Source organism: Erithacus rubecula (assembly GCF_903797595.1).
Source record: "Erithacus rubecula genome assembly, chromosome: 6".
NCBI classification, from domain to species: Eukaryota; Metazoa; Chordata; class Aves; order Passeriformes; family Muscicapidae; genus Erithacus; species Erithacus rubecula.
The window spans coordinates 1,394,162-1,410,492 of NC_136688.1; the positions used below are offsets into that span (position 1 = coordinate 1,394,162).

At 47.9% G+C, this 16,331-nt stretch overlaps 1 protein-coding gene across 2 annotated transcripts in view; it reads right to left on the reverse strand.

Moving 5' to 3' along the window:
• Positions 1 to 16,331, reverse strand: part of HRAS (HRas proto-oncogene, GTPase) — a 39,639-nt gene that overhangs the window by 1,453 nt on the left and 21,855 nt on the right. For both annotated transcript variants that reach the window (XM_079310029.1, XM_079310030.1), the window contains exons 2-5: positions 8,822 to 8,975; positions 4,104 to 4,282; positions 1,730 to 1,889; positions 896 to 1,020 (exon numbers count right to left, since the gene is read on the reverse strand). In XM_079310029.1, the coding sequence (XP_079166155.1) occupies positions 901 to 1,020; positions 1,730 to 1,889; positions 4,104 to 4,282; positions 8,822 to 8,932 (570 nt within the window). In that variant the 5' untranslated portion in view covers positions 8,933 to 8,975 and the 3' untranslated portion in view covers positions 896 to 900. The remainder of the gene's footprint in view (positions 1 to 895; positions 1,021 to 1,729; positions 1,890 to 4,103; positions 4,283 to 8,821; positions 8,976 to 16,331) is intronic.

Here is a 16,331-nt window from a genome sequence, read left to right on the forward strand (position 1 = left end):
TCTCCTTGGTGGACTCCTCCCTAGTTACCCCTCTCTAAATTTCTGCCATGGAAGGAGTTGGTTATGCAGACAGGTATTCCCAGGTCTTTCACATAAGGCCAGCCAGCACATGCAGGGACAATAATAGGAACTCTCCCTGACTGCTATCCAGCAGTGCTTTAAATAAACTCATAATTAAAAAAAAAAAAAAACAAAAACAAAAAACACCAACAAAAAACAAAAAACAAACGAGGAAAGAAAAACAGGCAAGTGAACATAAACAATCTGAAAAACACCGTTTCTGGCTCCAGCACACACAATTTATAAAAGCAAACAGCCCCCTTATGGCTAATTCTCAACATTGCATCAGTTCCAAATATCCCAGGGGATTTATCTAATGGGGAAAACTCTTCAGAGGAACACAGGACTTTTATAGCAAGACAGGTCTGCTGTAAAGCTTTAGGATGAGGCAATCTATCTGAGTGCATTAGGAAGCAATGCACCCAGCCAGCTCTTCATCTGAACCCTTCTAGAGCCAGTCTGCTGAGCATGCAGTGATCAGAACACCTTCAACATCAGCTTAATTCCTCTTTCAGAAGCAGCAGCATGGGAAGAAGCACAACAAAACATGCTTTTAAAAAAATTCAGTTGTATAGAACTTTGTTGCACAAAATGAGGGGGAAAAGTAAACAATCCTTTCCTGCCACACATTTCCTCAGAAAGTGAGGATTTTGACTTACCTATGTTTTGACAGAAAAACGCCATTTCAATCCTAAAGGCATTTAATGAAAAAAAAAACTGCTGCTGAAATTGATCCTGCTGCATTTGTTTGCAGGTTAGTGCATCTGCATGCACTAATGCTGGAATGCTTCCAGCATTCCCCCACTGCATCCCAAGCCCTGCTTCCAGCACTTACCGTAGTCACGATACCACACATTTACAGTTCATGCAGCCGGGGCCGCTCTCATCCGGGGGATTCAGCTTGCGCAGCTTATGCTGCCGGATCTCCCGCACCAAGGTGTAGAAGGCATCTTCAACGCCCTGGGGAAAAGCATGGCTTGAAGCAGACTCTGAGGAGGGACAGTGGAGAGAGGAGAGGGCTCTGCTCCCCAGCAAGATGTCCCTAGCACTGTCCAGCAGTGCAGATTGCAGAGATAAAGGTACAGCACCAAGCTGGGAAGACTAACAAGGACCTGAGTGTGGCCCTCAAATGGAGAGCAAGATTGAATGAGCAACCATGAGGATAAGGAGCTCTGAAGTCCCTGAGATTCATCAACTCTCAGCAGTCTGAATGATGTCTACCACCCAAGAAAAAAGCCACCACTAGACCACTGAAGGTGTCAGTTCCATTTCCACCTCTGTGCTCTGTGAGCTCCACATGGTCCTTCCAGCACGGGTATATTCTGCCTGCAGGTCTGCCAAAATAGACCATGGATGAGGTTAGCCAAGTGACCTGAGCTTAGCTGACCTGCAGTGACTATGGAGGTTATTCCAGAGCCTTGGAGAGAGCCTTGAGAAGGCATCTTCTCTTCACTGCTGCCACAGCATGATCATGCACATCTGGTGATGGCAGGCTCAAGCTTGGACTGGGGAAGGAACACAGTGAGGGAGCATTTAGCCTTGAGGAAGCAACTAAGCCCAGCCCTAACACCCATCTGTCTGCAAGGTGGTGCCTGCCCGTTCCTGCTCCTCCAGGGCAGCAATGGAGGAAAGAAAGGAAAAAGCATTTTGTTTAAAAGTCTCCTCCTACCTGTCTGGTTTTGGCAGACGTTTCTATGTAGGGGATCCCGTAGCTCCGGGCCAGGTCCTGCGCTTGCCGGGTCTCCACTGTCCGCGCAGGGAGGTCACATTTATTCCCCACCAGCACCATGGGAACATCATCTGAGTCTTTCACCCTCTTGATCTGCTCCCTGCAAGAGGAGGATTTGTGAAGAAGTGATGGGGCAGATCCAGAACACTCCCCACCAGTTTCTTTGTTAAGATTTGACAGCTACCCCCCGCTCCTGTTGAGAGCCTTGTGTTGAGCTTTCAGGAAAATGTAAATTATTACTGCACACAAGTGAGTAAACAGCAAAACAATTAGGGCAGTTCTGGAAATGAAAACTAAACATACTTTTGCTCTTTAAATGCAGCTATTTACAAAACAACTTGAATTATGACAATCTATATTAAGACATGAGCTTAAGATAATTTAAGTTAAATAAAAATGAATTCTCTAGCAGTTACCTGTGCTATTTCCAACGTTTTAGATCAAGTAATTCCCCTGCAAATAGGGGGAAAAAATACAAAATCACCTGCAACCAGAATTTGCTGAGTTGATAAAGCAGCTTTTGGCAGCTGTAACCTTTTCTGCAGATGCAGAGGCAGTATTTGCTCCCTTTCAGTTTAGTTCAGGTCACTCAAAGTTGAGAAACCAACTGGGAACTAAAAAAGCTGTAATGCTCACTTCTTCATTCCAACATTGGATCTAAAACTAGGTGGGCGAGGATGAGATCTCCACTTCTAAAAATCTTGAAGGCCATTATGACCACAAACAGTCCATTCAATTCCCTTCTGATAGATAATAACTTCCTTTGCTTAATAAATCATTTAACTTTAGATGCAAAACAGCTTTTTTTTTTTTTGCTCATGGGTCCAGAGCATTTAACATGGTTTTAATTTAACAAATAAAAGATTTAAGATGCCAATTTCTGCATTTTAACTAAGTGCAAATCTCCATCCAAAGGCAGCTGGACGTTTATCACACACAAAAGAATCAATCATCTTTTTCTAATGTAGTAGAACATAGAAATGAAATCTGACTACATGCATGCTATGCCATAAAGCTATTTAAATGTTCTGTGTAACATCCTCATCAGCAAATGCAAGTACTAAATTTAGTGCACGCTACACTTAGCTGAAAAGAGATACCTCCAAATGGTTACTAACCAGGGAGAGCCATTTCTCTGGGGAATATTCTTTTAAAAGTGCAAACACAAAGAGCACAGGCTAAAGGAGATGAAAGCCAGTGATTTACATCATGATGGCTTGAAATTGAGCCATCCTACAAACAATTCACAGGCACCAGCCCCAACACAAGGAGGAATACTGCTCAATCCCTCAGGTGCTTTAGGAAAATCTCATCCTTTCTCCTTTGGATCAGCTAAAAGAATAGCTGCACCTGTGCAGCTATTACAATGAACAGCCTCTTGGATGAGACTGAAACATCTCAGCGCCCTGAGAAGCACCTCTGACTACAGAGCAAGGAAGGGATGTGCCTGTCCTCAGAACAGGATTACTGGGACCCTGGTCTACAATGAGGGACTGGGATACAGTCTCTTGTAGGCAGTGGACAGATCAGGGACAGGCAGAGCCATCTCTCTGCAAATGCCTCCCATTGCAGCCAAGCCTCAGAAAAGGCACAAGCAGAGTGATCCTCCCTAAGGTAGCATCAGGATAAACAGGGAAGATCCCTGCTGTATTTACATCATCCCTTGACTCTTCAGCTCTGCAGGGGAGACATCAACGGAGAGGAGAATTCAGATGAGTACTGCGACAGGGACCCTGCTTTGTCACTGCTTCCCCATCCATCTTCTTGGGCAGATCACCTCACTGGAGCCCTGATTCCCCTTCTGCCCCATCCTTGCCCTGGTTGAAACCAAGCTCCAGTGGGGCAGGACTGTCTCTCCAGACATGTGTGCAGCTGGCAGACCACAGCCTGGTCGTGAGAGTGGACAGCAGGGCAAGCAGCTCTCCCTGTGCTTCCCAGCCTCCTCTCCCAGCAGGGCCAGCAGAAGTCACTGAGATCGATCGCGCTAACAAAGCAATTCCACTAATTAGGGAGGGAAGGGAGGGGGTCATACAGGATCAGCTCTCTCTTTAGTCACCATAAACACTTCAACATTACATTACCAGGTCCCCAAAGGCCACAAGCAATCCCTTCGGAAGGGTTTTATTGGAGTCACTGACATTAGCCGCCTGCTCCATCTCTTCCCTGGGGAATGGCCACTTGAGCTAATTGTCTTTGCTGGCAGTCTGGGTTTCCACCATGGGGCCTGATCTAAAAGGGTGGGCAGGAGAGTACAGCAGCAAGGCCTCCCCTCTGCACAAGGCAAGAGGGAAAGGGCCCTTCCCAGGATACTGACCTGTACTGGTGAATATCTTCAAAGGACTTGGTGTTGTTGATGGCGAAGACACACAGGAATCCTTCCCCCGTCCTCATGTACTGGTCTCTCATGGCACTGTACTCCTCCTGCCCTGCAGTGTCCAAGATGTCTAACAAACAAGTCTCTCCATCGATGACTACTTGCTTTCTGTAGGAATCCTGCAGGCCAGGAGAGGGAAAGGAAGGAGCATTAAGGGAGGGCTTGGATCTAGCTAAACAAAGGGATGCAGCGAGTACATCCCTGGGATGATGCCAGGTTATGCTCTGCCTGTGTTCAACTTTCATTAAAGAGACAACTTAATCTGTTTTAAAAATGGGAGGGAGAGGAAAAATAAAAAAAACAAAGGAAAAAGGGAGCAGCCAAGGCAGGTTTCTCCTTGTCAGAACCACAGAGAAGACAGCTCCCAGCTTGCTCTCCCCATTCCCAGTCCTGCCTCTGGCAGACCAGGTGCAGTTTCATCTCTACCACACTGTGTAGCCAAGTATTTCCTAAGCATTGTTTAATCTCAGGTCTAATTACTTCTTCTGGAAGAGGAAGGACACTCAGGAAAGGAGCTCTGGCCAGCCAGGGCTTCCAATCACTATCTGTGATCTGTAGGGCTGGAAAGTATTTAAGATAACCTGGAAATCTAGTGCCTCCAATGCATCTCAAATCAGGCACCAGAGGCAGTATTGCTATCAGGAAGGTTTCAGACTGAGTTTCATAGTAAACCTTTTCTTTAAACATGAGAAAAAAAAAAAGAAAAAGAAAAAAAAAATCACACTGCGAACAGGGTGTTTCCCATAACCAGTCTGTGCCCAGAGGGCTCCTGAAGAGGTTAAGAACTATCCAGGCAGGTCCTTTGAAGTTGGGGGTTTTCCCTGCAGCAAAGGCAATCACAACTTATCATAGATGTGAGAAGGTCTGGAAATCACCCAGAGCATCTCCCAAAAGGTTTCATTTTCATGACAGGCTCCTCAAAGCACTGCTCCTCCCCATTATGCTTCTCTCTGTGCTCAGTCTCATCAGCAGGGATGCTGTGGGGCAGCCCCTGCACGGAGGACATCCCTCTCCAACAGCCATCCCCTGTGGAGAGTGCAGCCTCCTGAACCCTCAGCAAGAGAAGGAAGCCAAAATGAAAGGTACAAGAAAGGTACACGTCAGCAGTACAACCACACAGTGCTTTGCAGCCACTCCAGAGGCTATGGCTGCAGTTTAAAATTAATTCAAATGTCGGCTGCTCTTCTAACGACCACAACAATGTTATCAGATGAGCTTTGCAGGTCTGCAGACAAACAGCCGACACAGCAAAGGTCACCAACAGGACCAGCAGCAGCACAGAAAGGGAATGGGGCCAACATGGCAGGCAAGCACAGCCTATATCCTCTGGCTCATTACAACGTCATTTGCTAGGGCTAATTAAAGTCTTTCCTCACCTTGCAGAGAGAGCTGTGAAATCAGAGATGAGATCTGCTCTGCCACGACCTTCTCAGCTGTGCCTTCCCAAAAACTGGACTGCTGACCCATCGAGAATAAGCATGGAGTGAAAGGCTGGCTTTCAGCCAACTGCTCTGAAGGCAACTGGCAGGCTGCCTTGCAGAAATGTGCTCCCATTTCTAATCAATAATGTATCTGGAGCCTCCTTTGTGCAAGGGGACCTGAGTGCCTCCTCTGTCCCACAAAGCATCCTCCTACCTCTGCACCTTGACTTGGGACAGAGGACCAGCCTCTTGGCACACATGTTCAACAGTTATTTGCCAAGTTCCCAGTTCCAGGATGTTTCACCAGCACCCAGCATGCTAACACAGAAGAGATCCCACAACTCAGCTCAGATCATCAACAGGCTACCCGTAGGCCAGCTAGCTGGCTTATAAGACAGAGACATAAAACAATCTTGCAGAGGATGCTTTGCAAAGGAAGGGGACAAGCTCTCCCCATCAATGCTTTGTGTACAGCTTCATTCCACCTCCCCCTCCCCAGGAAGCTCAGGATGGCAGCTGAGCTGTCCCTGCCCCACAACCAGGTGACATGCCTGCCACTGCAGGGCTAGCTGCCACCAGCCCACACCAGCACCCTACAGCCTCAGCACTCCTCTGCAGCCCTGCACATCCCACCTCACCCTGAGCAGACGGGAATGCAGCTGTGAAGTACCAGGCAGCAGAAACAACATCTGTTTGGGGTTGAGACTCAAGATCCCAGGTGGATGCTGGGAGCATCCCAGCTGTGCTGAGGGACCAGGCCAAGAGGCCCATTTGCTAAGCACTACAGTCAGGAGATGACCAGAGGGTTGGAAAGCCCATTACTAGCTAGCTGCTAAGAACTGGAAGATGAACCGAAGAATTTCCCAACACAGTGAAACTCTATTCCATCACTGCTTATTCACCATAGGACAATGTCAGTGGCATACCTTTCCTCACTGTCTTGGCCCTCCTGTTCCCAAAACAAAGGCCCTAAGGTTCCTTGGCAGCCCAAGAGCTGGTCTGTGAGAGTGTGCTGTAGTGGGGTGGACAGCATTGAGTTAAACAGCCAAATGTTTGCACTGGATAATCAGGAGGGTAGGAAGGAAGCAGATACCCCATTAGGGTCTATGCCCCAGATGGGACAAACTTCCATCTCTCCTGCTCTGGGGAACACCTTCTCAGTGCACCCCAATGTGCTTGAACCCCCCTTTGCAGCACAGCCTGCACTCAATCCATGTGGGTGACTGGAAACGCCTTTGCTCTGTGCACATTCTTCTTTTCTCCCCTTTTATCCTGCTCGTTTCAGTATTGCTGTGCTGCTTGTTAGCTGGCTGAACAGTCATAGTCAGCTCCTGGGCATGATCCAAAGCAGCTTAGTCACAGGAAGGCGGTTTGTTGGTCACATTTGGATGGCTGGCAGGTAGCTCTCTGTCTCTTAAGTCCCCATAAAATGAAGCATAATTAACAGGAATCACCCTGCAATGAATCAGTAGTTGGCCAGGGGAAGCAAGGTACAACCAAGGGAGCTGCAAAGGCATCAACGCTGGTGGTACCCTCAGGTGGAAAAGTACCAAGGGTGAGAGGGCTGAAGAGCAACTTGTGGCAGCTTTTGGAAGAGGAGAACAGAATGGGGCTGGAGTGAACAGTGGAGGAGAGAGCAGGCGTCTCCCAGAGCACTGTGGATAGGGTGAGGAGGGTGTGCTGAGAAATGCCATGCAAGGTTTACATTCCCTGCTGCCTGTTTACATGGAGAAAATTCCCTGCAGGGTACATGCTGGAGCAGCCAGAGACAAAAAACACAGGATGCCAAAATCCAACACATCACTGGGTAAGAGTTGCCTCTGCCCACCTAAGGTCCAAGAGAGGATGCATCCATGAAGATGTCTCCTCAGGGAGGTTGCTCTCCATGAGCAGCTCTTTTGCCAAATACAACCTGGAATGGGTTTCTGAGAAAAGTATACTATACTACTGGGGAAAGCCACATGAGGAGAGAGGAGCTGGGGACAAAGCAATTGCATCCATAAGCAAGGAGACTCAGGAGCCCTAAATTAAATTCCAGTCTCTGCCATGGACTTTCTAGGTGACCTTGGCCAAATGATGTAATAGCACGTGCTTTTTAAGTGCTTTCTCTCCTTCCCATCTGTAGGATTGTAAGACTATTTCTGCCTTTCTACCAAGCCTTGTCTTGCTTGTTTATATAAGTTGTAAGCTCTTCAGGGTGGGGACTACACATACAACACCTACCAGAATAGATTTCTCATCCCAGCTGGGACCTTTAGCCATTATAATAATAATAATAATAACTGCAGCAACCACAGCTGCATTTATACACATCTGGTAGAGAATCCTTCAGGACTGCAGACAGGGAGGTTATTGTCCAAGAGGCATGACAGAGCTGCAATTTGCATTCCCAGGGTGGACTTGACTCCTCATGCAGAACAGTGGCTGCTGTCTGCATCTCACCCAACAAAGGTGTAAGTCATGCAGGGCTAATTAGCACACCACTAACTATGGTGAAAGCAGATGGAAAATGGAATATATTTTTGAAAAATTAAAGAAAATAATGGATATTGAAGACTGGATCCCCATCCACCCCCATACATGCTGTGAGGACCACAGGGTGCCTGACTGTTTCTTCAAGCAGGGTGCTGAGCTAGACAGGCCAGTGCTGCCATCCACACCAAGGCACACACATCACCCTTCAACTCCTTGTGAAGAAGCAGAGGCAGCACTCTGGGATCCACAGCAGTTCAGCTGCTCAGCATGCTTGCTCAAACTGCAAGACATACATAATACAACCAAGCTCTGATAAAACCTATTTCATCAGTAAAGCTCAAAACATCCTGAGAAAAAGTCAATACATTTACTCTGATTTCACAGGAGGAGAAATGGAAGCACAAGCACAAAATGGCTCTTCAATTCTAAACCTTTAATCCCTCCCTAGGTTGTCATCTCATCAGAAAGGAAGACTTTTGTGCTGCCTCTCAGCCCCTGCCCTGCTCTGCCTATCTCTGCTGCCTCCCATGTCACCTCTCTTCAGCAGACACCACTATCCTTCTGCAGGAGATGTTAAGTCGGTCACTGCGACCTCTGAACACACACACACACAGTGACTCAGAACAGCTCTGCAAAGCAGAGGAACATCCCTGCTCAAGTTCAGACTTGAGACCAAACTGAGCATGCTCTGGGTTGGAGACAAGGTGAAAAAGCAAGAGGAAAACAAGCAGACAGACTGACCCCATGCCCAGAGCCACTTACCTCTATCGTGGGGTCATATTCATCAACAAAGTGGTTCTGAATGAGCTGTATTGTCAAAGCACTCTTCCCAACACCACCTGCTCCCACCACCACCAGCTTGTATTCAGTCATCTTCCAGCTGACCCCAGCTCAGGACTTCCAGGAGCACCACCACCTGCAAGGACAAACATGGTCACTAAGCTAAGAGAGGTTACTTTAAAATGGACAAAATAATTCACCAAACCAAATACAAAAACTCAGTTTATCCTGTGGTCTGTTGTAATCCTTCAGCCTGACCATCTGGATCCAAACTTCACAGGCTCCTTGAGCAAACTTCAAGAGGTAGGAGAGCATTACTGACGAGAAATCAAGTGGTACAGGCTGTATACATCAACTCCTAAACTAAGCAGTTTAAGAACTTTGATTTTGCAGAAGTGCTCAGCACTGTCCCCAATTTACCTAATCTCCAGTTGACGATCTTTAGATAGATTTGAAACACTTGGCCAACAAGGTTGGGATGTCAATTCCCAGGAGAACAGGGAAAAAAGTGCAGCCCTGCCCAAATATGCTGTTACTTCCATGTCTTCACCCTCAAGGCTGTGTTAAACCTCAAACCACACGGTAGAGACGGTGGCACATCCACACCCTGTGCCTGCCCTCCAGATAACAGTGCTGCTATCATGAGAGGGAGGACTCCAGAAGGGGCATCCCTGCTCCCTGAGTTCAATTTGGCACATTCAACAGGGGGAAAAGAGATGCTGTCACAAAAGGTGCTGGCTGACGATGATAAGGGTCACAATGAGCAAACCACACTTTTGCAGTTCTGTGTACCTCCCATGGCCCTTCAGCTGCAGAAGATTCACATCCCCCCAGCTCCTCCCTTAAATTTCTGCTCCAAGTCTGTTGAGAAAGAGGAACTAACTCAGGAAGATTACAAAACCCCAAAGGTTTAAATAGAAATCCACCCTCATTGGACTGCAGGCCTGCCCACTGAAAGTCACTCCAGGGTCAGATACTCATTCTCAGCCACCATCTGCAAGCTCTGGGGTAGCCACCCAAAATGCAGCAGGTAGCAGGAAGACAAACTCATAGTTCCTCTTGTCAGACACCTGTCAGTGTTCACAGGGATTAGAACCCCCTCCTCCACCCTCCCACCCCAGACAGTTAAATCACTCCACCCTCCTCCCCAGGCTTACCAGCTCTGCTCCTAAACTCTGGAAGCTGCTACAAACTGTGACAGCAAAGGCTACACTAGACCCAGACCACAGCTGATGCATTTCCTAGCACAGCAAAGATCTAAGGGCAAGGAGGCCAAAACTTTCTGCCTTCAATCCCCACCTGACTGCAACCCTAAACCACCCAGACAGTTCCATCTCCCTCTCGAGCAGGGAGCAATCAGACACAAACACTTCTTGCCAAAGCCCTTTCTTGAGCCACTGTCTTAAAAGTAGAAAGTCAAATAAAGCTCATGCCCTTCTCAGCACCCAGAATCCTAAAGAAGGGCAAAGAAGCAAAAGAGAACCAGGTAACAAATATGATGCCAAGCAGGACCTCTGGTTTGCTGTGCTGGAGAAGCAATAGAAAAGTGGTGATGGTGGGGGAAAATGAAGTGCAAATAATGTCATACTCTAGGTGCCTACCTATAAGTGACACTGCTTCCCCTGAAAGTCCAATGTGCCTCTGTTCTGGCAGCCAGATAGGAGTTGTAGACTGAAAGGAAGGCTACAGGAGAGAATCTAAGTGATCTCACTAATTGCCTGTGCACACACTTTACTCTGCTCCACTAATGCATGCCCTCATGTGTATGATGTTCTCACATGCACTGCTTCTCAGGGACAAGGAGATCTCCACCCCAGGCTTCTGATCTCTCTGGGAAGAGACAGGATGAAAAGGGGACTGAGGAGCAAATGCTGACTGACCAACTCAGCTGTCCTGGGGGAATTGCTCCTTCAGCAAACAGCTTCACAATTGAACACAGAGGGGCCCTGGGGGTCTGAAGAAACACTGTGACCAGCTCCCACCTTTCATTACAGAGCAGGGAGATCTGCAACCCCCAGCAAAACACATGGACTTTGCTCTGCATCTGATGCTGATGATGAAGCAGTTGCCACAAAGGAAAACTGCACAACTGCCCAGGCCTGTAGGACTTGCTAAGACAGTGAGAAAAGCTTTGACTCAATATGGGGAGAAGACCCCATAAGTTCTCTAGGAGGGGGTTGTCCCTCAAGACCACCCCAGTGGAAGGCATTGCCTACTGCTTTGTAAGACCCCCAGCCCACACAGCTATAGCAGCTTTATGGTGCACACTGCAGCAGGAGGGGGACAAGGTGGTCACCCACGTCAGCTTGCATGTCTCCCCCCTCCAAGCTCCATTGCACAGTAGAGGGACAGCCACACACCAGCAAGCCCTTCACATCACCACCTTAGCACACAGTTTTAAAATCTGGCTCTTCCACAGAAACACAAACCCACATCTTCTTGTCCCCGCCCCCCCCAGGAGGCAGGGAAATTGCTTGTGGCCCACACATGGGCAGTTTACATACAAGAGCTCTGCAATGTTGGTGTTCACTCACTGGCACCACCCCTCGAAGGTGCTGTCACCTCAGCTAACTCCACTGCTCTGCCATCCTCACCCCTGCAGTGGCAGGAGAGATGCTGCAGCTTGCAAAGGAGGGCAGGTCCAGCCTACCTGCTCCATACCATTGCTGCAAACCACGTCCTAATGCAGAGCGAGGGCATGGGGAATGATGGACAGCTCTGGGCATGAGAGCTGCCTGAATTAACTAAAATCTGGGCTAAAATCAATGCTCAGGGGAGCTCTCTTCCTTTCTCCAGTGCAAGCTCCTCACGGGCAGTGTACAGACCCAACTGCACACCAGAGCATGGGCAAATCCCACAGAAGAAGCAGCCCAGCCAAAGGCTGCAGGGAAAGCAGGGATTTCCATATGGCCAGATTTTGCCACAGAGTTGAGTAACTGGACCTATCCTTAAGCTTATCAACACCATCTCATAAATTCCCCCATCACACTTTTTGCTCCTGAACATGGGAAGAGCAAGGCTGCTCTTTGGTGCACCCACAGTTTCAACACAGGGGTGGCTGTCCCTCAGTGCCACAAGAATATCACCATGGGGACTGGTTCAAGCAACAAGCATCCCAAAAGCAATGTTTCTGACTTCCTATAAAACAGATGTAGGGAAGAGAGAGTCGGGCTCCTGTCACAGAGTTGGTAACAGACTCCCCAGTTTTCATGCTGGTGACACACCGGATGGAGGTTTACAGCCTGCTAGTGGTTGTGAAAGCCACTCCTGATGTAAGGATTTCTAGTTTCTATTGCTCAGCAGCCAACACAGAGCCCACACACAGCTGACCACAGAATAACAGAGAGAAACAAAAGCACAGCTTCCCAGTCCCACACAGAGCAGGAACAATGCTTCTACCATCAAGCTCTTCAAGATCTGAAAGTCTCATCCAGGTCACCGTCTAGTGTTTCCCCTATGCAAATTTATCACCTCTGCAGCACTCCACTACTACACCCCCTCAAAAGCCACACACAGGACTGTCAAGCAACAGCTGAGAGAGACACCAAGGAGAAGTTCCAGGAGCACAGTGTGGATGAGGAGGGCTGGGATCCGGGTGCCAAGCCAACAGCCCCAGCGCGGAGCCGGAGCTGCTGCCGTATTTCCCGACCTCGTGGATTTTCTCCTGTAGCAGAGGGCTCCTGGCTCCCGTTCAAAGCTGTCTAGGAAAGCCTCGCCGAGCGCTTCCGCCTGGCAGCTGCAGCTGCTCCCAGCCCAGTAGCCAGAGCCACACAGCTCCAGCAAACAGGAGCCATCTGCCAGCCTTGTGCAGGAAGCGAGGAGAGCGAGCACCCAGCCCTGGTGGACACCAACATCCCACCTTTGTCTCACAGGGAGGGGATGGAGGCGTGGGTGAGGGCAGAGGGCACACCACCTCCCCTGCCTGCACATGCTGGGTGGCAGCAGGGAGGCCCTGCCTGCAGACACAGGGACCAAGATGCTTGGCAGATGTCATGGGACTAAGACCTAAAATAGGTCTGAGCATCAAGGCTACAGGTGTTACCCAGAGATCCAGCTGTGTCCTGCAAAAAACAACCTGATCTTCATGGTCCCTATTCTCTAGCCTGGAGGTTGGGGAGACTTGACTATGAAGCAGAGGTAAGGAACTCAAGGGGCTCGGCCCCATCAGTACATCCCACCTCACCAGCACAGTTTCAACAAGAACTCATCCTTCAAGCAGAAGGGATACACAGTGAATTTCCAACATATTCACCACAAGGGAGCCTCTGACATCCTTCCAACAGAGTAACTGAAGGAATTTTGTCTGTGTCTCCTGTTTCCTCCCATCACTTTGTTTCTCTCCCATGACAGACACCAAGCCAACTAGACAAGTCAGGAGACAGATTTTTGCACAACACTACTGTATTAAGGCCAGCCATGCCAGAAGTTTTACAAGTGTTCATTATTGAGCATTCACTGCACCTGCCCCCTGGGAGTTTCTGCATTTAAAGGCATCAGAAGTCAGCTTCAACTCTGCAGATCTCTTTGGGCTCATCACACACCCTTTCCTCCATAGCCCTGTCCACAGTAGCCATATGACCACAAATGCCACTGTGTTTGATTCTATTTCCCTTCAGCAGAGATGCCCTGCAGGCAGACACGGTCTCCAGTCCTCTAGGAGAACAACACTCATCCCAGTCTTTTACCAGCAGCCATCCACACCCGCCTATCAGGAATCCTACTCAGTGATTTTTGAGCACTGATAAAGCAAACCTTGTTGGCTTACCCCAGTGACTGTCCAGTCTCCTCTCCTCCATTTGCTCTTGCACAAGACAGTCATCAACATCACAAACATGCCTGTGGAGGGACTGAAGGAGTCTCTCCAGTGGTGTGAAATGCCACCTTTTGTTTTCACTCAAGAACCAAAATGCTGATGTTCTCTTGGCCTGTTCAGCCCCCAAAAGATTAAGGGGACTGAGGCTGGTAAACTGATGCTCTGTTATTAAGCCTACCCAATGCTTCATTTTAATATACTTGTTGCTTTTTAAATCAACAAGTGAGCTACAAATCTAACCAATTGTCTCTGTTGTTGGCTTGCTGACTGTATAACTGCAAATTCAGACAGTGCATCTCACAGATGAAAACAGAGAAAGGGATGACAAAGAGAAAATAAAAGTTGCAAATACTGGCCCTGCTTTGGAGAGATGACTTGGAGATAATAAATGTCTTCTACTGAGGGGAAAAAAGAAAAAAAGCCAAAAAGGAGCAGAATGGCTTCTTCCATTATCTGCTAATTCTTCAAGATCTGAAGGAAAAGGCAGCCTGTCTCAAAGGACTGAGCACAAAAATATTGCTGCAGAGGAAAGGAAGAAAAGGCATAAAGAATGACAATGTAGGAGGCTCAAAATACAGATGCACATTCAGGGAGAAACCTGTGATGAAGAACAGCAGAAAGCTGCAGGCAGGGCAGGTCTGGAAGAGAAGGACTGCCTCTCCACAGCAGCTATAAACATGTCCCAGCAGCAATGTGCAAGCCTCAGCTTTGCACAAGGTCTTGAACAGACATGGACTGGTCACTGCACCAGGCCCAGCCCTCACAGTTTCCACCCAAAGCACCTCTGGCAACACAACCCTTCTGCCAGAGACTATCCAACCACAAAGGGCTTGGGAAAATATGGAAGGACAAAGGAAAACAAGACAGGATCATTCTCTGCAAAGCTGCTCCCTGGCTCCTGCTTCAGCTGTCAGATATTTAAGTAAAAGGCAAAGCTGTGCAATCACCTGCTGTTGGCAGTAAAGGAGTGCAGCTACACTGTTCTTGCTTTCCCTCCCAAAAAGTAATTATTCTTAATAAAGTTCTTTGTTGCCAGCTTATTCCAAGAAAAACAACTGGTAGTTTTGGGTAGCTATAACTACCCAAAATAGCAAACAACCTAAATAAGTCAGTAACACAATAAACCCAGAGAACAAACCAGCTACCCAAGAGCTTCCCTCTGGATGAAGGAATTGCCCACACACCCCACTCTCCACACCCAATACAGGCCACCAAAATCACTATTTTCTGAAGAAAGTTGTGCAGGCCCATTATCTCAGAAACTTTTAACTCAGGACTGCTCATGCCCATGTCTCCAGCATCATGAATGTGGCATGAGGAGCAGGGCACAGTCAGAAAACTCTGGAAGGTGCTGGGTTATGCTTGAGAATTGTGGTGGGACTTCATCTCCCACACCACCCCTCTAATTGTCTCCCTGATACCAAGTCACTCATGCCACCACAATCTCTGCAGAAGAACCAAGCTAACTTCCACAGAAGGAAAGCACATTGCTCTGTGGGTTAGTTGCTACCAGCCCACAGAAAGGGTGAAAGAAACAGGCAAGAAAATGATACATCCCACACCACTGCTGAACACAGAGCCTTAAAAAAAAAAAAATCACATGCAAATGGGAGGGACCACCTGTGCCAGCACCAAAGTCACTGTTCTCTGCATCTGGCAAGGGCAGTGATATGAAAAAACTGAAGACAGTTTTAAAATTACACTTGTGATTTATGATCCAACACTTCAGTGCTCTTTGAGGCTCCACATGAGCAAAAGTAACCTGCATAAGGAAAGATGAGACTGGAGTTGTGTCTCAAAGTTGGTAAAGATGGATAACAAAGGCATGAAGAGGCCATGCTGCAGGTCAGGACAATGTGAGACACTTAAATAAAACCTGAATTCCATCCTGCAGTCAGGACTTTGGAGCTAGTGTTGAATGTACCAACATGTGTGGGAAAGCAGCGTGAAGGAGGAAAAGCTCTCACTGTGAAGATGCAGAAGGCTGCAAACTGCCAGGACTCCTCCACTTTCATCTCCTCTCCAGCCTCCCAGGGCTGAGCAGGTGGTTCAGAGGCAGACATTTCCCTGCCTGGGCTGGCAACCCTCCACCTCACCCCAGAAAAGAGACTTCTCTCAGGCCTCCCAGCCATTTTCAGAAAAAAAAAAAGCTACTTTGTGCAACAGCTCAAGAGAAGAAGCAACTTTTAACTTTCCTTTACATTAAAATCCCACCTATAAACATTAATGGGATGCATGAAATGCAACATGATGTATCTTGAGTATATAAAAAGATGGGCAGGTACCCAGGAAACTTTAAAACAAGACCCACAGTATAGATGACAGTAAATGTTAAGTGTTAAAACACGTGGTACACAACCATCTCTTGAATTGCCAGTCTCTGTACCAAATGGTATTGATTTTCCCACAAGATATAAGGTGCAATGAAGTAGAAACTTGGAGCAGATGAGTATGCAGCACCAGTGAGTGGATGTCTGTAATTACAGCTATTAGAGAATATCAAGCTTTGGGGGAAACACTGCCCAGTAATGGTGTGGAATTACAAGAGATGCTGTCTCCAGGCTGGTTTCTGAAGGTACCTGGTATGTTCTGCCTGCTCCTCTTGGTGATCAAAGGAGCAGCTGCAGGCAATCTGCAGCTGCCTGGCTCTGCTGCAACAGCACAAGAAGGGACAAATTC